Source organism: Musca domestica, unplaced genomic scaffold (assembly GCF_030504385.1).
Source record: "Musca domestica strain aabys unplaced genomic scaffold, Musca_domestica.polishedcontigs.V.1.1 58, whole genome shotgun sequence".
Lineage (NCBI taxonomy): Eukaryota > Metazoa > Arthropoda > Insecta > Diptera > Muscidae > Musca > Musca domestica.
This window is the reverse complement of record NW_026712360.1, coordinates 2,489,678-2,514,253: the sequence shown is the minus strand read 5'-3', so window position 1 is coordinate 2,514,253 and position 24,576 is coordinate 2,489,678. Positions and strand designations below refer to the sequence as shown.

Sequence of the window (24,576 nt, the reverse complement as noted above, 5' to 3'; positions counted from 1 at the left end):
TACTACAATTGGCCGATTTCTCTCTCACATATTCGTAAACAAGTGGTTTTGTTCTTTTGCCAGAGTTGCCAGTATTTTCCTGTCTCTTCTAATTGAGAGAAAGTGTTACCCACTTAAATTCCCAATTTTAATTGAATTTCCCCAAAATAATCCCCAAAACACATGTATATTATTTATTAATTAAAAAACTTCGTTCCCGTAGTAAAACTTCGTTCAGTGTTTTTATATACTCTCACTAACAAAATAGTTGAAAAAAAAAACATTGTTGAAAATTTGTTGTTTGCAGATTTTGTGATGAATTTCAATAAGAAAATTGGAATTTTATTTTTACTCCCTGCACCATAATATGGAGGGTATATAAAGTTTGTCAATCCATTTGTAACACCACGTTTTGTTATAGCTCCCATATAATGGTACCTCCCTATTTTCGGTATTTTGGCGATTTAAGAGACATTATTCACCGGAAATCTTTCAAATTTGGTATTTGAAGTTCGTAATGGATTTTTTTGCCTCTTGTCATACGTAAATATTTCAGATATAATAATGACAATGGCCCACATGAGGTCAGCCAGTAAGTCCGTTGATTACTGGGTTACGCCTGCCTATATCAAATCTATTACCGTAGATGACCCTAAAACTCCAAGTTGAATCTTTTGTCCATTTTGAAAATAATTTCCCTGGTTTAGGGGGAAAACTCCCAAATACTGGCAACACTGTTTGTATTGAATTGGTTGGTTATTATAAGTCGATTATTCGATTAATCGAAAGTCGACTTATCTATCCCTAACTTGGTTGGTTTTTATTATTATTTTTTGTGAAGTAGTAGAAAATGTACGTGTCTCTTTTAAAACAGATTATATTATTGTTTGGATTCTGTTTCTAAAAAGTTTTTGCGGTTGTTTTTTACAGAGGCCGTTGTTTTCACAAAATACTTTGCATTCACTTTTAAAGAGCTGTTCCATACGACCGAAAATCAGGGCAGATTTACGTGTCTTTTTCGAATCGAAATTTTAGGGGTAATAATGGGTGATAAGGAAGAGCTTAAAACTACTGATGACAAACAAAAGACAATCGGTGATGGAAAAGAAACAAATGAGAAATGTCGTGAAATAACTACAAAGGAGGCATACTTTGCCAGCTTGAATGAATGGGTTAAACGTGCTAATATCTCACAAAACGCCATGGCCATGTTCCCCATGTATCTGATGTCCTGTTATCCCCAGCTGTTTTCGCAACCACCACCTCTACTGCAACAGGGTGCTCAACAAGTAGCGCCCAATAGCCAAACCGGTAACGGAGCTGCACCCATCCCACAAAATGTAAATGCCGCAGCAGCCATGGCCGGATATAATGGATTTCGTATAATGAATGAACAGAGCCAGGCTGATTTAATAAATCAAACCGGTGGATATGAATATGTTGTGGCCAGTTTGTGGAAGCGCGGCATTGCGGAACTCATTGATATGATCATTATGCTGTTCCTGAAAATTGTCACAATATTTGTTGTTACCAATGTTTTTGGATACAACATAATGCTGGACATGGACAAGGAGGTACTCAACAAGGCAATGGAAAACGAAGATTTCGGTACGGCACTTATATACTCTCTGGATTTCCTGGCCTTTTCATCCGACTTGTTAGCATTTGAGATTGCCACAAAACTGTTTGTCTGCCTCTATGAAGCAGTTTTGACGACATTTTTCGATGGCGCCTCTCTGGGCAAACATGTTATGGGCTTGAGTGTGAAATACTGCGAAGCAATGGTACTACTACCAGCAAATATACAGCCTGCGCCCTTGGGACCCCAGGTGCAATTGGTCTTCCAAAATCCTCGGGTACAAATTCGTGCTTTACTGTATCCAGCAGAAACGCCAAAATTTAAGCGCGCATTTATGCGGGCTATTGCCAAAAACTTAATTCTAAGCCTATTATTCCCCATGTTTTTCTTGATGGCATTCTTCAAAAATAATCGCACAGCCTACGATGTAATGACAAAAACCATTGTGGTGGAGACAAGCAGACAACCACCCGTCTTAAGGAGACCTCAACAAGCACAACAGTAGCAGCGCTGGTGATGGAGCCATATTTGTATTATTTCATAATTTGTTGTGTTTTTTATTGGTTTGTTTCAACTTTTAATTTCAGCTTGCCATAAAGAGGTTTTTTGTACATTGCATCTTATTATTATTTTCAATTTTAAATTGAGGTGTGTTTTTATTGTAATTTTTTGTAGGCAATGAGAAATTAAATTATTATTTATAAAAACAAATATTTAAAATCGTTCATTTTACTTGCACATTCTTTAGGGTCTGGGCCACAATATTACCTTTTTCAGGAACATGTAAGGCAGCACCCTTGTAGCAAGCCACAAGAGCGTCGTTGGTCTTGAGGTCTGGGGCACATGTTTCGAAGATTTTCTTTTTTGGATTCATTTGCGCATCTGGCTGACGTTGATAACCCTCACAATGTACTAAATCGCCGGGCACGGCTCCAGCTGGTGGACTTAGGATCTCAACTTTTTCCGGTGTGGATGCACACATTACCATAGCCTCTGAGGTAACGCCGCGCATTTTGGCTGGCTTAAGGTTACACAAAACAACAACCATACGATTTTGCATCTCCTCTAGAGGAATATATTTGACGAGACCCGATACCACTGTGCGTGGTTGAGCTTCGCCACAGTCAATCTTTTCCAAATATAAACTGTCAGCATCTGGATGACGTGACACCTCTACAATTTTACCAACACGCATATCTAAACGTCCCACATCAATGGGAAGATCTGGGGTGGCATTGTCCTTTTTAGAGCTTTCAGATGCGGCTGGCTTTTCCTTCTTGGGTTTCTTCTCCTTGGGAGGAGCCTTGGCAACCGGTTCCTCAGCTTTCGTTTCCTGTTTGCCCGAAGGGGTAACATCTGAACACAATGATACAGCTGATGCACCAGGCACAGGAATTTGTTTCTTGCCATTTTTGATTTCCAAAGCAATTAATTGCGACTTGGCGATTTCAACTTGTTTTTGTAAGGCCGCATTCTCAGCAGTCAGTTCCTTTTTCTTTCTAGCTATGAGTTCACGTCGAATCGCTGCGAGCTGTAACATTAAAACAACAGTATTATAACCAAACTTTTTAGCCTATGTTTTGGGACACCAATTTACCAATTACCTCATTCTTGAGGGACTCAATAATATCCAAGCTACGCTTATTGTTTTCTACAACCTGTTCCATTGTAACCATGTTGTGGGATATATATTTGCTATTACTTCTAAAATTGGAAACAACCGATCCGCCGAATCGAAAATTAAGAAATCTTGAGAACATTGTGACGTAGGGATAGTTAAGTCGACATCCGATTAATCGTGTGATGGGAACCTCTTTTTTATGCTATGTTCTCATAGCACATAAATCTCGTTGTTCGCTCTCATACGCCACGACTCGTAATTCATAGTAACATAATTATATTTTTCAAAAGAAAACATATAAAAATCTACTTGAATTTGAAAAGACATTTAAATTTTTTTGACATATCAATGTTCCCAAGCGATGATGCATCTACCTGTATTCTTCTACCGCGGAAATGTTTCATACAAAATTTGTAAGTTTTTGGGAGAAAAGAAGAAGTGTTTTTCCCGCTCTTCTAAGCCATTAAGTTGAAAAATTCTTATAAAATACTTCAGTGTTTGTCATAAAAAAATGTAGCATTTGCTTATCAGTAACGTTGTACGTTGTTCGCTTGTCGTATGACATACGTTTACCTTCACTCAGTCACTGAAATGTACTTAAGAATTTTTTGATTTCATATAAGAGAGCAGAGAAGGTGTAGATCTTTCCTTTCCCTACTTATGCATAAACTCGGGAAAAATCTTTTAAAATATGTCAGTCAGTAACAAGTTATTAATGTCCAGTAACATGTTATTAATGTTTTCATACGCCGTACGTTCTTATTTTGGTTTCTGCTCTGGCATTCATAAAAGATGATAGTCCACCCAAATGTCAATGAGTGTGTGTGTGTGTGCCTCAACCAACTTCACACACAGATTTATTATCATCATCGCCGCTTGTGGTTATTTTTTGGGTGTGTATTTAATTCTGGAAAAAAAGTGTTCTAACAAGTATTTTTACAATAAAATTTGTGTAAATAATTTAATTTTTCTAACAGTTTTTCATCTTTCATCTAGAGTTGTAAGGTAAATCAACTAACATACTAATATTTAACAGAAAAAAGTGTTGTGAAATTTTGTGATTGAGTCCCAACCCTTAGGAAAGAAAAAAAAAACTATATATACATAAAGAAGAAGAAAAGCCACAAAAGAAAAAGAGGAATTCGGAATTCTATTAAAAAATATGTTTTTTTTTTTTCAATAGAATATTGGGGCCATTTTCTGTTTCGTTTTGAGGATTTACAATAAAAAAATTTGTTAGGAAAATTGGAAATATTGTGAAGTGCGTATTTCTTGAATAGGATTTTCTTTCCAGTGTTCATGTGTACTTTTTTTTCTTCTTTCCTTTCGACAGACAAAAGACCTTGCTCCAGTCAGGGTATTCATTTTTGTATCATACTATTTTATAGTGCTCGCCTGCCACTCCCTTTTATCTAGTGACACTGACCGTGTCCCCCCTTTATCCAGTGAGCTTAGACAAATCCATTCCATTGTTTGGGGGTGGGTGGTGTTGCTGATGAGTCGCTTTGGTAGGGGTTGTTGCATGTGTGCTTTAATCGATTGGTTAATGGCATGATAATGTAAACAAATAGAAGAATACAATTTCACAGCACATCGTATGCTTGGTAAATCCGCTGGATACGTATAGTAGATACGTACGTACATGTATAATGGCGGTGGCGGTGTCCGTACAAGTCACTTGGTCTGCTTAAAAAAAAATAATTGTTGCTATTTCGCTAAGGTTATTTGCCTTTTAGTACGATGTACTATATAGTGTTGTTTGGTTGTCTTTTGTTGTTGGTGTAATATATCAGCAGGTTTTTTATATTATAGGCCGCACAGACATTTATGAGTACATGTGAAGCATAGTCAAAGCAAATTGGTCATGTTCAATGCAAATAATTCTGAAATAGAAAACCATAAAACGTAATACTTAAAGTGTGATCCTTTAACCTTTCGATATGGTCTGGAAACGGTATTAATATAGCCATTTTTTAATATAGCCATATAGAAATAAGCACCAAATACATATAGCAAGAGAGATTTGAAACCCAACAATAAAATATTACAAGAATGTCCCAGCCTGTATCCATATAAGTATGAAATCGTTATTAGTTCCTTTTTCTAAAATCAGATCAAACCACCGATGCATTCAACTCACCAATAAAGTATGATTCACTAATTTTTTTATGGGTAAAGTAAGAAGAGTAAAGTGAATTTAAAATACAGCTCCATACTCGATAAGTCTGTACTATGGAACCGTTGCCGTTGGAGTTAATGAATAAGGCCTCCTAAAGTGACAGTTGTTATTGAAAGTTGTGACACAATAGACCCAAAACAATGGGCCTAGTTTTATGGGTAAAGTTTATTTGAAACTGTTAGTCATTTTGACATCCAAAATCGAGCCAACGATGGATTGACCACCCCTCTGTATATTGTTGTTTCTGTATCTAGAATTTTGTTAGTATCGTCACCATGTGACTGCATGTCCCGAAAATAACGATTTTCATGATTATAGACGCTTTCCCAGTAGATGTAAACTCTAGGGTTATACATAGATTCCACAAATTCAAAACATAGTATCTGAATTTTGATGTTGGGAGCATTGGTAGTCGGAGGTTTTTGTTTAAATTCCGCATTTCAAATTCTTGTTTTTCAGAAACCAGTACCTGCCAGAATCTACTAGTTTTGCGAAAATTTTCTTTTATACCCTCCACCTCGAAATATACATTTTAGACCCCACAGAGTATATATTCTATGTCGATTTAGCGATGTCCGCCCGTCTGTCCGATTGTGAAAATCCGCCCGTCTAGCTTTCGAAGGGAATGAAATAGGTTGATAAAATTTTACCCAAATGTATATTATGTATGCATGACTTTTGGAGTTGAAAATGGGCCATGTAGGCCCACGTTTTGGTGTAATGGTACCCCCCTATCTTCGGTATTTTGGTGATTTAAGCGACATTATTCACCGGAAATTTTTCGAATTTGGTATTTAAAGTTCGTAGTGGATACTAAAATCTATGACAGAAAATTGTCTGTGCAGGTCCACGTCTTCATATAGCCCACATATAACGGTACCTCCCGATACTCGGTATTTTGATGATTTTAGTGACATTATTCACCGGAATTGTTTCAAATTTGTTATTTGAAGTTCGTAATGAATACTACAGCCTAGGACATAAAACTGTCTGTGCAGGTCCACGTCTTCATATAGCCCACATATTACGGCACATCCCGATATTCGGTATTTTGGTGATTTAAGCGACATTATTCACCGGAAATGTTTTAAATTTGGTATTTGAAGTTCGTAATGGATGCTACAGAATATGGCAGAAAATTGTCTGTAAAGGTCCACGTCTTCGTATAGCCCCCATATAATGGTACCTCCCTATCTTCAGTATTTTGTTGATTTAAGCGACATTACTCACCGGAAATGTTTTAAATTTTGTATTTGAAGTTCGTAATGGATGCTACAGCCTAAGACAGAGAAATGTCCGTGCGGATCCACGTTTTGGTATAGCCTATCTTATTTTCGATTTCATTAAGGAAAAATCGATTAAAATTTTTTACATTCTTTCAGTTCTGGAACAGAGCGTTTATGTAATGTGTCTAAAGCATGATGTAAAAGACAATCTCATCCGATTTGAAAGGGTACTTTTCAATCACAAAACTTCCATAGCTCAACTCAATCAGTTTATTATGTATTATTATTAGTTTTTTTAATAGTTATATAAATATTAACCCCCAAAAACATTATCCCTCATTGCATTTATGTTTTTTTCTCTATTCCCAATAATTGCAGCATTGCAAAAATATCTTTGTATGCACTTCAAACTACCACCACCACCACCACCACAACTACCCATTTACTAAATTCATCCCTTCCACCAAAAAAAAATCACAGTAGCTTCTTTTTGTTCAAAATTTCAACCTAACATTCGACAAAAGTAAACTCCAAAAAAAAAACTGATATTTACTTTATTCTTACTCCACAAACGCCAATAATCACCATAGGACTATCCGAGACAGCAGTTATGGACGTTATGTCTTCTTCACTGCAACAGCAACGTATTATTGTCGAACAATTGAGACGGGAGGCAGCCGTGGATCGCCAACCGGTGTCCGAGTCATGTGCTGCCATGATGCGTTATATATCGCAACATGAACAGGAAGATTATCTCTTGACCGGGTTCACCAGTCAAAAGGTCAATCCCTTCCGTGAGAAGTCCTCTTGCAGTGTTCTTTAAATGATGATAACTTAGATGTAATGATAAAAGGAGCTGGGAGGACGGAATGGGATGACGACGGCAGCGATGAGGGATGGCTAAGAAGGTGTGGAAATGAAAAAATGAGCAACGAAATAGTTAAGGAGAAGTGTAGATGGACAACACCACCAGTGACAGCTACTTAATTGGCAAAAAATAGAAACATCTCCTCTCAAACGTGGTCAACAAAACAACAAAAGGAACCAGAATAATATATCAGCAATAAATAGTTTTAAATATCTGCGGCGAAATCGAACAGCAACAACAACAAAGAGCGAAAACATTTCCAATCAAGTACTACTCAACAACAAATTACAACATATTTTATGATGGAATTTTTCAAATCATCATTATTATAATTATATGTATTACCAGTATATATGTATCCTCATATATATATATATATTCACATATATCAGAATTATATACACTTCTCTGTCTACTATATTATATATTGATATTTATGATAACAACAACAGTAAGAAACAAGTAAAGAACAAACATATTTAAAACTATTTATATTATCATATAAAACAAATTAATTACTTTATTATTATATTCCGATATATATATTTACTTGTATTGTTGTATTATCCAAGAGAAAACGAACCTTTTCAAAACAAAACTAAACTAAAAAAAACCCTGGAGAAAAATCCTGAATCATGCCGCCGTTGTCATCATTTGCAAAATATCTCATTAAAACGAAACTTTATTGACAAAAACCAAATAGAGATCTCTATTCATTTATTTTGTTTAGCTCATTTTACACAAAAAAAAAAACTGCACCATATTTTTTTTTAAGTTCAAATACAGAAAATAAACAAGAAAATATAAAAAAAACCAAACAGAAAATGACACAGCTAACACCCCAAAAAAACGAAGTAGGTAAACAAAAGAGACAAAACACTCACAACCACAAAACGACAAAAATGACAAAATTGCAACAACATTTGAATAAGTAAAATAAACAAAGCTTCCACTTTCCCGCCCCCTGTAATGGAAAAGATTAAGGCAAATTTAAGCATATTTTTTATCACTTAAATGAAACTAACCAAAAAATCGAAAAAAATCAAAACAAAATGAAAGCCAATAATTTTCCCCAAAAATTAATAATCCCATATTAATACCAAATATAATACTTACTAATACATAACAAAATGCTTTAAATAATTATACAAAATCTTCGAAAACAAATTTAAAATTAAAAATAATAAAAAAAATATATTTACTTCAATTTTTTTCTTCGTTATCAAAAATATTAAATATTAAAACCAAACTAAACGTTAACAAGTTATTAAATATTTACGAGTATTAGCTTAGTATACAACAAACCAGATTATTGAATTTTTTCCCCGCGGCTAACAAACTACAAAAGCAGGCCGCCGCGAACCTCAATTAACACATATTTAATCAAACTCCAATTTAAAAACCAAAAAACAAAACAGTTGTTTTAGCGCGCGTTTAAAACTAATTATATATTTTGCTAGCTACATTAAGCTTTAATGATTATAAAAAAAAAAAACATAACAATTACAATATATATCGTAGTTACTTTAAAAAGTTAATATTGTTAAACGGAGACCAACCGAAAATGCAGCATAAGTAATTAATTAAATTTTTTTTGGGCACTCTGCCACAAAATATTCCGTATATAACTATTATACATTAATAATCAAAAAAGAAAATGTTATTCCTTAGAGTGACATGAAGCCAATTAAGTTTTTAAAATGAGGCAATTGAATTAAAAGAGCGGGAAGGAAAGTGACAGAGAGACAGAAAGAGAGAGGGAGGGAGTGTTAGGTATGAGAGGCGACAGATTCTGTGAGTTTGGATGTAAGTTATTGCATTGAAGTCAAGTAAAGGCAGGGAATGGAAATTTAACAAGGGGTGATGAAATTATCACCCCCTCCCCCTAACAATAGCATAGGTTTTACCCTTCATAATCCATTTTGTGTTATTTTTTTTAACATATCCCCCGATTGGCTTGGCAACGAAATGAAAAACTTAAACATTGAAAAAAACCTTAAACATTGAAAAAAAAACCTTAAAAATTGAAAAGAAATTTAATATATAAATCTCCAAATTGATAGCAAATATTAACGTAGTCTTCTTGAAATTTAATTTATTGTGATATTAGTTATGGCTTCCATTTATTTGTAAAAAAAATTATTTTCCAAAAAAAAAGATACGAAACTGGGGATTGTTGAACTAAATAACACAAAATATAGATTTTAAAGGGGAAACTCACATGCATTTAAAAATGGTTTGGAAATTTCCCCAATAAAAATTGAGTACATCTATGGTGGAGGTTTTGCTATCGTGAGCAAATAGCCAAATCTTTAACATAAGGCGATCACTTTAGGGAGGAGTTTCCAGGCCATTTTTTGACATGTAGGTTTTCTTTTTTTACACGATTTTTTTGCCAAAATAGCAATAGTTTTTATTGTATCGTAAGAAAAAACAATGTTTTTATAGGTTGTGCTTAGGTTGCTATGGAAATAATTTGGTGGTGACAAAAGGTTGTTTGGGGGGTTTTCTTTGTCGTGAGCAAATCGCTAAAAGCTTTAACAAAATAATCCCATTTGCAATTTGCTTTTCCATTAGCTACCTTTATTCGTAATCAGGATTACAAATTATAAAACTCATTTAGGAAAATGACCTCCTTCTTCTCTAAGAAGAAAATAGTCAAGTTTTAGTTAGAATATTGAAGTAGTCCCGTGGGAAGATATAACTCTTTGGCAAGTAATAGTTGAACACATTACGTTGCGGGTTTTGTTGTCGTGAGCAAATAACAAAATCCCTAACGAAATAACTTCATTATGAGACAAAAGGGATATACTTTTCACTGAAATGGACTTGAAGAAAATAAAACAATTCCCTCATAGAAGAAGTTGAAACTGAACTGAAATTGTTGTGAGTTAAACTCCCTAAAATACCACTCTCATTACCCTGACAATTTAAATAACTACTTACAGGATTTTCTCAGGGTTCTCCAAAGAATCCCTGGAAATAATCCTAATTTCAAAATTCATTGTAGCAACTACTTTGCTAGAGAAGAATTATCTCGTTCGAATAACCTGGACAGAAAATATTGAAATACTCCCGAAGGAAGTGTAACTATTTGCCTGTTAATAATTGAACACATTACGTTGCGGGTTTTGTTGTCGTGAGCAAATAACAAAATCCCTAACGAAATACCCTCATTATAACACAAATTATTTATACTTTTTACTGCAATGGACTTTAGGAAAACATAAAAAGTTCCTACATAGAAGTTGGAGCTGAACAAATGATCTCATGGGGAAATACCCATTCTCGTAATCCTCTCAAAGAGAGGCCATTGTCCTGTCAACTTGAATGAACCTGGGAAAGATTTAGATATAGTTTTGATTTTTGATCGGCTTGGACGCTTGAAAATGAACAAATTACGTTGTGGGTTTTGTTGTCGTGAGCAAACATCAAAATCTATAACGAAATATCCTCATTCACGGCCTCCAAGTGGTCAAAGTGTTAAGACAGCATTCCATTAGAAAACATAAAAAGAGTTTCTACATAGAAGTAGGAACTGAACAAATGATCTCATGGGAAAATACCCACATCCTCGTAATCCTCTCAAAGAGAGACCATTGTCCTGTCAACTTGAATGAAAGATTTAAATAATTATAGTTTTGATTTTTGTTCGACTCGGACGCTTGAAAATGAACAAATTACGTTGTGGGTTTTGTTGTCGTGAGCAAACATCAAAATCTATAACGAAATACCCTCATCATTCGGGGCCTCCAAGTGGTCGAAATGTTAAGACAGCATTCCATTAGATACACAAAACAGTTTTGAATTTTGATTAAGTTGTGGGTTATAAATGAACAAATTACGTTGTGGGTTTTGTTGTCGTGAGCAAACCACAAAATCTATAACGAAATACCCTCATTCACGGCCTGTAGTTGGTTAAAATTCTCATTAATCAGGCAATTATTTAATTTATTTAAGATTAGGAATTACATTTTAGGTTTTACTGTCGTGAGAAAACATCAAAATCTTCAATGAAATTACCCCATTTAACTCGAAAATTTCAAAACTTTATAAAAAACTAAAAATGATCTCAGGAACTTTGATTTATTAAAACTGCAGTTAATAACTTAAAGTTCCCATAAATTAATATGACATAAACTAATTAAAATCATTAAAAAAAGATAAAAAATAAAAAAAAAAAACAATTGCATTATTTTAAAAACTATTTGCTTCAACATATTGAAATTGTTATTTAAAACTACAATTATATAAATTAACCAAACCAAACATTTACTAATCGTTTTCGCAAAGAAAAAATATTAAAAAAATAAACATATTTCATTGCAAAAAGAAAATACTCTTCTCAAAACAACAACAAAAACATCTAGTTGTTTGAAATTTGTCCCCGCCCCCCAAATGCGTTTAAACAGTTTTCTCAAAACTTCTTCAAAGCAATATTTGATTTAATGGCAGATTAAATCAAATTTTATTATTCTCAAAAGTTAAACGAAAAATAAAAAACAAATAAAATAAAAAATAAAACAAAATACATCAACACTGTTAAAATTTATTAATTCAAAACTAACAACAACTTTCTCAAGCTTCTTCTTCCTTACATTTCTAAACAAACAAACAAAATCTTACCGTGAAATCGATTAAAAACAAATTAATATTTGAGACACAAAGTTGCAAAGTTTCCAAGACGTTATTTTCAAAAAAATAACCACACAAGATTGATCTTTGAAATTTTGCCTTAAAACAAACAAACAATTACTCACACAAACAAACAATATACAAAACAAAAACTTGTTATATTTCCAAATATTTATATACAATATATAGTTACATTTAATTTATTGAAGATGCTAAATGTCGTCACACTTACCCCCTTGCCGTATACCGGACATTAGGATGAGTATGGTCGTACAACAAACACACTGTTTGGGGTGACAGACACTTCAGAAACAAACATTATTATACAAATACACAACAACAACAATAATAATAACAATTACAACAACAGAAACCACCAAAAGATATCACATCATAAATTCAAACCAACCATAATGAAGCAATAAAATCTATAAAGTTCGTTTGCTTGGAGAGATTTCAATAAAAACTACAAATTTAGATGTGTTAACTAGTGGGACACAGTAAAAAAAAAGAAAACAAAAAAATCTAAAATTCCCATTTGTGTTTTATTTCTAAACATAATTTGAATCTTGCATCAAGTAAAACCAAATAGAATTCATTAGCCATGGCCCTTAACTCAAAAAATAAAATTCTTGGTTGTTGCAGTTATGTTGTCATGCTCATGTCCAACTCATTTTGAACTGCAATGTCAGTCATAAAGATCCCCCCTCCCCTCCAAAGACAAAAGAAACATACAAAACAGTTTTAGTTTTTTTGAAAATATTATTTTTTTCTTAGCAAGAAAATCATCAAATTGATTTTATTCATTTGCAATATTTTTTTTATTATTATTTTTTTGATGAAAAGTTTTTGTGTGTGTGAATTTTTAGATAAATCTTAAAAAATTACAATGAAAAAAAACGAGAAGGGATTTCAACAGAAAACGTAAGTAAGAAAAGGAAAATAGAACATATTAATACATTACATCGCATCAAGCAGTACTGAATGAGGATTAACTTCGTTAAACGATACATGTTGGTGATTATATGATGATAAATGACCTAAAAGAATGATATTCATGTGTTTAGCTTTCATCGTCACTGCCAGCATTTTGACGTGGCTTGGGACCGCCAGCCCTTTTGGCCATAATGATTTGATCGACCTTCAGAATTGTGGTGGCAGCACCCACAGCATATTTCATGCCCCAGTATTTCGATTGGAAGAGATCGTAGATCTTGCTGGTGGTGACATCAACGGTTTCGGCCTTCTCAGCTTCAATGTTGAAACCAATGGTTTTACCCTTACCATCGGCATGGGCCAAATACAATTGATTAACCAATTCGGTGGCATTGATACCGGTGTTCTCGGCCAATGCCTTGGGGAATGCTTCTAAGGCAGCAGCAAAACGACGTACAGCATATTGTTCCAAGCCGGGCAATGTGTCGGCATAGGCAGCGATTTGTGTGGCCAATTCAATTTCAACAGCACCAGCGCCAGGAACATAGCGGCCATCGCGGGATAAACACTTGAAATTGTTGACACCATCATCAATGGCTCTCTCAATGTCGTCCATGAAATTGTCGGTGGCACCTCGGATAACAATGGTGGCAATGCGGGAATCTTTTCCTTCGTTTCTAAAAGAAATAAGAATTATTATTGACTTGTAACCACAGTACCATCAAAATATCTTTATCTTTACCTGAAAGCCACCACAGTGGTATCGCCCAATTCTTCAATGCAAACCTTATCACAATAGCCCAACTCCTCTTGGCTAGGTGTGGTAAGGCGTGGCAACACTGTGCCATTCACAGCTCTGGCCAAACGTCTTAAATCGAATTTGGAGTTAAGACGCACAGCCATAATGTTATATTTGTTGAGGAAATGCAGAGCCATGTCACCAACTTTGCCACCGGAAACAACTACTTTGGCACCGGTATCAGCAATAGCTTTAATTTGGTTTTCTAAAAGGCTTTCTTCGCCTGAGGAGAAATTCATCAACTCATCGGCAGACTTGATCAATACAGTACCCTTAGTTTCGGTCTGAATAATATCAACGGGGCAGGAGAATATAGCAATTTTGGTTTTTTCCGCATAGGTGACATCACCTTCAACGAAACGTTTGAATACCATGCCATGAACGACTTCGGATTTGGACAAACCACTGCCCAAAATCTTGCACACACGAATGTTATCCACATTGAATGTACCCTTATCGGGTAAAATGGAAACACAGGCCTTGGTCACCAAATCGGTGAGGAAATCTTCTTGGCCATATTGTTTGGACATAATGGCAGATTTCATTACTTCTTTGACCTGAGCAACATCACGGAAATCCTTCACTTCATGGCACACCAATTTGGGCAAAATTTCAAGGGCCTTTTCCAAAGCTTTTTCATAGCCATCGGCAATCTCAGCTGTTGTTATGCCCAAACGCAAAAGTTCTTCGGCTTTTTCCAGCAAGGCACCAGCAAATATGACAACAAAATTGGTGCCATCACCTACTTCGGCATCTTGCATCTGACTGGCCATGACCATCAACTTGGCAGCTGGATGTTCAACATCCAATTCACGCATAATTGTGCCGGCATCGCTGGTCACAAACTGCTTTTCAATGTGATTGATGATCATCTTGTTCATTCCATTGGGACCATAGGCGGAACGCATGGTCTGTGCGAATTCTTTGCAGGCTGTGATGTTACGGTAAACAGCCTCTTCCAAACCGCTGTACATCTTTGAAAGTAAAACAAATACATGTTACAATTTATGTTATGATTAATAATTTTACGAAATTTTTGCAATTTTTCAAACATTTGCTTAATTTTGTCGTCCCGTGATGAGTCAGTCGGACAGTCATGACTATGACATACTACCCACTGCCGGCGGCAGGGGGGCGGGCAGCTGCGTTCTTTATGAACCGCATGACATACGTTTTGTTTTCGACAAGTTTCTCAATTAAATGGCTTGAAATTTGCAAAAATTTCATTGTCCATGGATGACTTTTACTTACCCGTGCTCCATCCTTGAGCATTTGAGGAACTCCAGGTGCTTTGGGAACAGATAAAGCCATTTTTATTCACAGATTTTTTCAACAAACGGTCAGGGCAGCACAATGGAAACAAATTAACCTCACTCTTGGGGCAATGCCGACAATTAAACACCGCTGAGTCCAATTTGTCGCAGTTGCAATAAATAGTAGCAAAGAAATTTGTAGAAAGAAATAGATTCATGCAATGGGAAGTGATAGCACATAACGTAAAAGGGAATTGATACAATGTGGCATCACTTGGCAAGACGAAATGTCATTTATTAGAGTAGAGTAAAAGAATCTAATTGGAATATACTTTAGAAGTAGAGTATGTTGAAGAGTTCTTAGAGCATTCTCAGTATTTTAACGTTTTTTTTAATAAAATATTTTAGATAAAAGCAAATCTGACTTAAAAAAAATAAAATAAACAACTTCGCTGCTTGCTTCTGCTCACTTTGTGTGGCAACTCTGCCATTTATAAGCGCAATGGGAATTGATAGCACATAACGTAAAACGGAATACAATGTGGCATCACTTGGCAAGACGAGATGCCATTTAGATGAGTAGAGTTAAATAATCTAATTGGAATCTATTTTAATTTTAAAAGTAGAGTAAGTTGAAGAGTTCTTTTAACGTTTTTTAATAATATAATTGAGATAGAAACGATGTTATCTTTAAAAAATTGAAATAAACAACTTTGCCCCTTGCTTCTATTTCTCGTTTTGAATAACATCCTCTTTTGGACATTTTAGTGTACTTTGTGTGGCAACTCTGCTATTTATAAGCGCCGCCAAGGAACTATTGTTGTAACTACCCTCTTATCCTCTGTTGGGGGAGATAACTTCTGTCATTCGTGTATCATTGATATTTTATGGTTCAGAGTGACATTGAGTGGTATTGATTTCGAGAAAAAATATACAAACTATCGGAAGTCAGCGAAAAATAGAAATTAGTATTTAATCAATACACAACCTAGTCATTGGATAGTAAGTAGAGTGTTGTTTATTAAGAAAAAGTTGTTCACTAGATTATTTTCTAGATTACTGATCAGGAATTGCATGCAAAATTGCAAAGCCCGAAAGCCACAAGTGATTAAAATTATACTAGTTAGAGACCCTCATTTTCTGCTCCCCGTAATTATTTGTGTGTGGCTTTCAAAATAGGACTCGCCGAAACTGCCCTACTTGATATGATGGCTGCCAATATACAACAGCAGCGAATAATCAACGAACAGCTGCGGAGGGAAGCGGAAATACCGCGTATACGGGTATCGGAAACATGTCGAATTATGATGAAATATATGGCGGACCATGCAAACGATGATTGCCTCTTGAATGGATTTCCCAGTCAAAACCTAAACCCGTTTAGGGAAAAAAGCTCATGTAGTGTTTTGTAAACAGGCATATTGTCGGCCGTGAACACACCCTTTTCTACTTGTAAACAAATGTTCCTGTGGTTATGTAACTGTTGCTGCATTCACCCGTGCTAATCCTATAAGCATGTAAGCAGCATATCCCCTTCAACCCATTCCAAAGTAAAACAAGGAACTCAATTATTTTGTCAGTAGTGAATACTGCATATACATACATACAAACCTACAAAAACATACATAACAACAACAACTTTAGCCGTCTATTTGTTATACTATTTATATTTATACAAACCAACAAAAAAAACCAAGACTATTTTAAGATCATCTTACAGGCATACAATGTATGTATATATACACCATATGGACTAACCACAATTTCAAATATATATATATACATACATGTGTATGTATGTATATCCATACAGTGAGCCATAAAAAACAAGTATGCCAGTTAATTATTGAATTTACCCAATCTGTAATAGCTTATGAATGTGGTATTTATGTAGCTAAAGCTGATAAGGATTTTTTCGATTGTTAGTATGGAATATTAGCGTAATTTCTATGCTTTGTTAGTATGTGTTATCAGGTGATATATCAAGTAATTATGTCCGCACAATATTGTTTGGATAAAGTTATTATTTTTGGAAAATCTCGCCATATTGGGACAGGGTTATGTATGTCGAAAGAAATTAAATGCCAAAGAAGGACACCACTTCTATGTGTGTTTTTCATTTTTTTTTACTTTTTAAAAACAACAAAAATTGTAAAGTTGTAACATAAAAACATGCCCTTCATATGTTAATTAAAAATATTTAGGGCTTGTTTATCTATAGTGATACAAAGCTAAATGCGAAAAAACAATATTTCGAGTTGAATTTTTAATTTTTTTATATTTATTTTAATCAAAAATTTGAAAAATCATATTTTTAATGGCATTTTGGGTTTGCATTTATTTTCGTATTGTTATAACGAAACAGACCCTTATAATTTCTTCATCTTTCGTTACTAATTTTTGTGACTCACTGTATCTAAAGAACTTAATTTTATACAAAAAACAAACATAAAGCCAGCCTACTTTCTATTGGAGTAGTTGTCTATGGACCTGGGTCAATAAATTCTGCTCAATATCCTTTGGCAACAATGTCTGTTTTGCCTTGGGATTCATACATAAAATATATATCATTTAAAATAATACAAAAAAAAAAAAATACAAATAATTAACTAATAGTATGAATGTATTATTTTCAATATACACAATACTATTTACATAGGAAACTATATTCTACAACTATAAATAAATGGGAATCTTTAAAAAAAAAAACTAAAAAAAAAATTAATAAAATTTTATAGAACATATCAATAGAAATGAAATTGTTAAATGTGTTTTTGATGGGGTGGGTGGAATGGTTGATTTTCAAACAGGTCAAAAAGGAACCGATAAGATGATGTTTTTGTGGAAAAAAATTTATTCGGATAATATATTCTATGAGAGAACTTTATTCGGATAATATTTTTTAAAGGAAAATTCATAAAGGTTTCGAAAAGGCCCCTTAAAACTGTACTACCAGATAATCGATATACCCCTACCATAGTATGGAGGGTATATTACGTTTGTTATTAATCGACCGTGGCATCAGAATAAATGCCGAATATTATCACGAAAATATTCTGGAGGGGGTATTAAAGCCTTGCCAGCATTTTGGCGCAAACCTTGGACATTCCAACAGGACTCAGCTCCATCGCACTCTGCTCGCGCCACCTAAAATGAGGTTCCTCGCTTCAATTCCAGCGCACAATGACCACCAAAATCTCCGGACTATCGTGTCTGGAGTATTTTGGAAAGCAAGGTTGGCACTAAAAATACCAAAGTGTCGATTACCTCAAGCAAGCGCTTCGCCCGGAATGGGCCAAAATACCGCAGAGTAACATTCGGGCAGCGTGTGACGGTTTCATTGGCCGTTTGAAGGCCATAATTCGTGCCAAAGGTGACCAATTCGAACAAATCTAAACTTATTCTAAAATTTGATGCTATTTCCGACATTTTTTGCTTTCATTCAATAAAATTAAAAACAAAAATGTAAAAATTATGGCATTTGACTTTATTGCAGTTTTTTTATCTCTCCCTGTATATTCTTGATCAGCATAAAATTCTATGTCGATTTAGAGATGTCCGTCCGTCAGTCCTTCTGTGGAAATCACTCTAGCTTTCGAACAAAATTAAGTAGGTTCGTAAAATTTTACTCAAATATATAGTATGTCTGCATGACTTTTGGTATTGAAAATGGGCCATGTAGGTCCACGTTTTGGTATAGCCCCCATATATGATACCTCCCGATATTCGGTATTTTGATGATTTTAGCGACATTATTCACCGGAATTCCATCAAATTTGGTATTTGAAGTTCATAATGAATACTACAGTCTATGGCCGAAAATTGTCTTAGAAGGTCCGAGTCTTCGTATAGCACCCATATAACGGTACCTCCCGATATTCGGTATTTAGATGATTTTAGCGACATTATTCACCGGAATTGTTTCAAATTTGGTATTTAAAGTTCGTAATGAATACTACAGTCTATGGCCGAAAATTGTTTGTGCAGGTCCACGTTTTGGTATAGCCCCCATTTTCGGTATTTTGGTGATTTAAGTGAAATTACTTACCGGAATTCTTTCAAATTTGGTATTTGAAGTTCGTAATGGATACTATAGCCTATGACAAAAAATTGTCCATGCAGGTCCTTGTCTTCGTATAGCCCCCATATAACGGTACCTCCTGATATTCGGTTTTTCGGTGATTTAAACGACATAATACAGCCTACGACAAAAATTGTCTGTGGAGGTGCACGTCTTCGAATGGACCCCATATTACATAACCTCCCCTATATTCGGTATTTTGATGATTTTAGGGACATTATTCACCGGAATTGTTTCAAATTTGGTATTTGAAGTTCGCAATAGATACTACAGCCTATGATAGAAAATTGTTCGTGCAGGTCCTCGTTTTGGTATAGGTCCCATATAATGGTACCTCCCGCAATTCGGTATTTTTATGTTTTTAGCGACATTATTCTCCGGAATTGTTTTAAATTTGGTATTTGAAGTTGGCAATGGATACTACACACTATGACGGAAAATTGTCTGTTCAGGCCCACGTCTTCGTATAGGCCCCATATAAGGGTACCTCCCGATATTTGGTATTTCACGTCGTCGTATCGACCCTAATATAACGTCTACATTCGGTATTTTTAAGATTTTAACAAAAATTTTTAACGGATTTTTTTGACAAATTCGTTCCAAATGGCCCGGCCCGACCGAACTTACAGCTTTTTTCCTCGTTTATGATTCAAATTTGGAGCTTGCCATGGGTACTATTTCCTATGACAGAAAATTGACTATACAGATCCACATATTCATAAATAGACCCTCAATCATGTATTTGGTAGAATTAAGAAGGTAACTCTAGGCAATCATATATTTACAATTTTTTTCAAAATTATTTCTTTGATCTTACCTCATTGTCATAAAGTGTTTTTAGAACTCCATTGTATTGACACAAATCAGAGATGGGAACTTGTTTCTTAGGCAGTTACATCTGACAAGATAAATCAGAGAAAAATGAAGAGCTGGATATCTTTGTTAGAAATAAGACAGCTTTCCAAAAACTGTACCATGCGTATACCTACTATTATTTAAATTTCCACAAATCAATCATACGCCTGCTTCATTATCTTAGAAATAATTCCCTCCAATATTTAACTAAACAACGTTGAAGAGTGCGACTGGATCCTTAAAACGCTACCCACTTTGTCTGCGACTAGGACACACAACAAATCGGTGCCAGCAAGTAATGTGTAATAATCGAGAACAAAAGCCGCCACTCTCATAATGATGAATTTATGCCCGGCTGTGTGTGTGCTCGTGATAAATATCTCTATTAAAAATGTGACGTTTCTAAAGGTACTTGACATGTCATTTATGTATTTTTAAGTACTTTTAGGTGCTCCATAGAAATTATGAATGCAATGCAACAATAACAACAAAAGCAAGAAAATAGAACCCCTTACTAGCTGCAAAAAAAAAAAAGCTCAACAATACTGGAAAACATGTGAATGCAAATTTACACAGGCATCTACAGCAGTTTGTGAAGGCAAATTCAAGGGGACGTTAGGTGTTTTTTTTCTTAGGGGAAAAACACTCAAGAAAAAATTTGAAATATTTTAAATTCCACATGAACTGAGCTAACAACTATATGAGGTGATGTTCCATACATTTACTACTATATTTTTTATTTTATGTCTTATTTTTCCATTTTTTCTTTTTTCAATCCAGTGGAAAAAAACCCACCCATTGTTGGTTCAATGACCCAGCCAGCGATTGCATGTTGACAAACTCAGAAAAACCCGCGCCGGGCATACATTCCCATCTCACACAGAGCTATTGCATTGCTTTATTCATGCACAGCCATACATACATATCTAATGTATGTTTTAACAGTGGTTGGAAACAAAACACAAAATCATCACAGAATGCATTGAAAACCATTACAAAGAGAGAAAAGAGAAATTTTGAAAAGCACACACACAAGAGAAACGCCTTTACAGAGAAATTATGGGTGTGTTATGTTATTTATGGCAAAAAAACACCATATGTTGCTCTTAGCATGGCAAGAGAAAGTTCACGCTCTCTCTATCTCTTATGTTATGGAATAGAAGGAAATCATTAAGAGATTTGATATGTAGTAAATGACATAAGGATTTTAATTTGATGTTTTTATTTTAAAATTAAAAGATTTTTTGAGTTTTGCCTTAAATGAAAAATTCAAATTAACAGTTATTAATAATATATTTAACTGTTTTACATAGTCTTAGTCTGCCCTTTCTCTCAATTATTTCTTAATTCTCATTTGGTCGATGACTCTTTGGTTTTTAAAAATAATCAGGTCATTTAATATATGAGCACGTTCTGATTTTAACTGTTTTGTTTTTCTGCCTGCATATGCATAAATATGTAGGTCACATACATCTGTTCTCACCGAAATGTAAATATAGGCAAATATGTATGTACATAACATACAGTCCCTAATTACTTTAAAATTTGTATGCAAATATATTTCATAAGAGAGGAATTGTTTTTTGAGGAAAAAAGGGAAGTTACATGAAATATATAAACACTATAATTATTTCGAGAGGAAAACAAATCGAGAAAGGCAGTTTGGGTAATGTTATTTATAGGAGAAAATTATGAGGATATTTTCTCAGAAAAATATTATCTGGATAATATTTTCTTTAAAAAAACTTTATCCGGATCATATTTTTTATCAAAAAATATCATCCGGGTATTATTTTCTATAGATAAGCATTGTACGGATAATATTTTCTATAGAAAAACATTATATTGATAATATTTTCTATATAAAACATTATCGGGATATTTTTACAGGAAAACGCCCTCTGGGTAATATTTTCTATCGAAAAATATATCCGGATAATTTTTTCTGTTGGAAAACATTATCCGCATAAAATTTTTTATAGAAAAACATTATCCGGGTAAAATTTTCATTAGAAAAACATTATCCGGATAATGTACTCTTAGCAAATCATTATCCGGATAATATTTTATATAGAAAAACATTATCTGGATAATATTTTCTATAGAAAAACAATTTCCAAAAACTTTATTAGGATAATAATTTCTTTCCAAATAAATTATACGGATAAATTTTTCTGTAGAAAAATTTTATCCGCAGATTTTTTTTTTTAAAAAGACATTATCCGGATAATGCATTCTTTAGAAAAACATTATCTATATAATATTTTCTGTAAAAAAACCATTCGGATAATATTTTTTATAGAAAACATTATCCGGATAATATTTTCTATAGAAAAACATTATACGCAAAAAATTATCTTTAGAAAAATATTATCCGGATATTGTTTTCTGCATAAAAACTTTATCAGAACGTTTTTTTCTGTTGGAAAACAAGATCCGGTTAATATATTCTATAGGAAAATATTATACGGATAATAATTTCTATAGAAAAACATTATCCTAATATTTTTTCTATAGAAAACCATTAACCGGATAAAGTTTTTTTAGAAAAACATTATCCGGATAATACTTCCTATCGAAAAACATTATTCGGATAATATTTTCTATAGAAAACATTATTTGGATAATATTTTTTATAAAAAACATTATCCGGATAAAATTGTCTATAGAAAAACATTATCCACAAAAAATTCTCTTTATAAAAATATTATCCGGATATTATTTTCTATATAAAAACTTTATCCGAATTTTTTTTTGGAAGGAAACATTATTTTTTGTAGAAAACATTATCCGGATATTATTTTCTGTAAAAAGCATTATCCGAATGTCATTTTCTGTGGGAAAACATTATGCGGATAAAATTTTCTATAGAAAACCATTATCCGGATAAATATTTTCTATAAAAAAAAATTATCCTAATATTTTTTCCAATAGAAAACCATTATCCGGATAAAAATTTCTATAGAAAATCATTATCCAGATAAAAAATTCTCTAGAAACCCATTATCCGGATAAAAATTTCTACAGAAAAACAATATTTTATTTCGAAAAAATGTATCCGGATAATATTTTTCTATTGAAAATAATTTTTATAGAAACACATTATCCGGATTTTTGTCTATATTTATGGGAAATAAACTTCGGAAACTTACTATTCGGGTAATTGCTATGGAAGTAAATTATACGGATAATGTTTTTTCATGAGAATGCTTTATCCCAATAATATTTTGCATAACAAAAAATAAAACAAATATTCTCTTTAAGACACATTTTCCAACAATTTCGCCTAGGGAAAATATTATCATACTTTTTCCATTATGAAAACATATTTGTGACAATAATTATGTCCCACTCCCCAATGTGTGAACCATTTAACATGCTCATCAATCAATCACTCACCAACTAACACCAGTATGTTTTGCTCTTATTTACCCAGCATACTCTCACGCTCTCACCCAACACTAAGGGGAGAGTATGCATTTATGAATGTCCCTCCATTTAACTGCATTACCCAACGGAGAAAGAAAGAAGAGTGACGTCATGAGATCGTGTGTTGTGCAGCAATGCAACAACAGCAAATGACATGAAAGAATGCTACGCTATGCACGTTTATGTGAGTGCATGTGTGTGTGTGAGTTAAACTAAGGATAAAAGAACAACAACGACAAAAAAATATCGACCAAAAAATGGAACAACGAAAATTACATTATTGGTACGTAACCTACATTTTGGAGAGGCATTACAAAAACAACAACACCAGAAACAACACAGCCGAGATGCATGGATTTATTTGTAGTCCTCATCACCGACATTATGGAAGAGAAGAGGCAAAGAACATGGCTGTGTGTTCATGAGAGTGACGTATGTGTATTTATGTATGATTGAGTGGTATTTGAGGGGAAATGTAGGTGGGGAAAAAGAGATTAACAATTTAGTTAAATTGTGTCAAACAAAAGAAAAATGTGTCATTGTGTCATGTTCTATTGTCTAACATTATATGGCACAGGTTTGTTGCAGCCAAATCATAATTTGACCTAGTTTCTTTGCTGCTGCTTCTTCTTCTTCGCCGTCATCAATGCTATCATCGTTTTTATCTCCTTATATGTGTGTGTGTGTGTTTATATTATCCGTTTCGTAGGCATAATTTTTGTAAGGGGATACGAAATCATTTGCGGTGGTAGGCAGTTTGCGTGTTCCTCACAAAGAAATGTTACGGAAATAATTGTTCAAGGGTGTATGAGGCGGCTAGAAAGAGGAAAGATTTTTTAAAAAAAAGGACATATTTGAGGCCTTTTTTGGTTAATAGTATGTTTACATTGCAGCTTTTATTTGACATGTATGCAAAGGAATTGGCTATTTAAAACCTCTGGGTAAACGTGCTATAATAATAAATTTTTAGTTATGGTTTTGGAAGAATGGTAAAACATGCGACTGAAAGGGATCAGCTAATTGGATATCTGTTTTTTCCCAGACAGAAAAGCTATTGACCTTCTAGAAATAAGAGTAAAAGTTTTGTAAATGTGAAATAAAAAAAATTGCTCATAAAAAAATATAAATATTGTTTT

At 33.9% G+C, this 24,576-nt stretch overlaps 5 protein-coding genes across 11 annotated transcripts; 3 read left to right on the top strand and 2 right to left on the bottom strand.

The window, feature by feature from the left end:
- Positions 1 to 762: 762 nt before the first annotated feature.
- On the top strand, positions 763 to 2,269 carry LOC101888814 (protein FAM8A1). Its single transcript, XM_005179566.4, has 2 exons — positions 763 to 831; positions 910 to 2,269. The coding sequence occupies exon 2, from the start codon at positions 1,023 to 1,025 to the stop codon at positions 2,061 to 2,063; it is 1,041 nt and encodes a 346-aa protein (XP_005179623.2). The 5' UTR covers positions 763 to 831; positions 910 to 1,022; the 3' UTR covers positions 2,064 to 2,269.
- LOC101888636 (aminoacyl tRNA synthase complex-interacting multifunctional protein 1) lies at positions 2,195 to 3,355 on the bottom strand. The gene is made up of 2 exons (XM_005179565.4): positions 3,163 to 3,355; positions 2,195 to 3,089 (listed from the first exon to the last, which is right to left on the bottom strand). The coding sequence occupies exons 1-2, from the start codon at positions 3,316 to 3,318 to the stop codon at positions 2,283 to 2,285; spliced, it is 963 nt and encodes a 320-aa protein (XP_005179622.2). The 5' UTR covers positions 3,319 to 3,355; the 3' UTR covers positions 2,195 to 2,282.
- A 588-nt stretch (positions 3,356 to 3,943) lies between these two features.
- Positions 3,944 to 8,152, top strand: LOC101888117 (guanine nucleotide-binding protein subunit gamma-1). Of its 7 annotated transcripts, XR_009343721.1 has the most exons (3): positions 3,944 to 4,072; positions 4,157 to 4,184; positions 6,963 to 7,190. XR_009343721.1 is itself a non-coding variant. In XM_005179561.3 (2 exons), the coding sequence occupies exons 1-2, from the start codon at positions 3,988 to 3,990 to the stop codon at positions 7,405 to 7,407; spliced, it is 318 nt and encodes a 105-aa protein (XP_005179618.2). In that variant the 5' UTR covers positions 3,971 to 3,987; the 3' UTR covers positions 7,408 to 8,152. The 7 variants fall into 7 exon arrangements, 5 of the variants coding, with proteins under 5 accessions (XP_005179618.2, XP_005179619.1, XP_019890958.1 ...); XR_009343720.1 differs by lacking the exon at positions 4,157 to 4,184; XM_005179561.3 differs by lacking the exon at positions 4,157 to 4,184 and having other exon boundaries at positions 3,971 to 4,072; positions 7,175 to 8,152.
- A 4,736-nt stretch (positions 8,153 to 12,888) lies between these two features.
- LOC101887947 (T-complex protein 1 subunit theta) lies at positions 12,889 to 15,233 on the bottom strand. Its single transcript, XM_005179560.4, has 3 exons — positions 15,074 to 15,233; positions 13,766 to 14,796; positions 12,889 to 13,700 (listed from the first exon to the last, which is right to left on the bottom strand). The coding sequence occupies exons 1-3, from the start codon at positions 15,131 to 15,133 to the stop codon at positions 13,151 to 13,153; spliced, it is 1,641 nt and encodes a 546-aa protein (XP_005179617.2). The 5' UTR covers positions 15,134 to 15,233; the 3' UTR covers positions 12,889 to 13,150.
- Positions 15,234 to 15,843: 610 nt separating this feature from the next.
- On the top strand, positions 15,844 to 17,806 carry LOC101887783 (guanine nucleotide-binding protein subunit gamma-1). Its single transcript, XM_005179559.4, has 2 exons — positions 15,844 to 16,077; positions 16,131 to 17,806. The coding sequence occupies exon 2, from the start codon at positions 16,281 to 16,283 to the stop codon at positions 16,485 to 16,487; it is 207 nt and encodes a 68-aa protein (XP_005179616.1). The 5' UTR covers positions 15,844 to 16,077; positions 16,131 to 16,280; the 3' UTR covers positions 16,488 to 17,806.
- Positions 17,807 to 24,576: the final 6,770 nt, after the last annotated feature.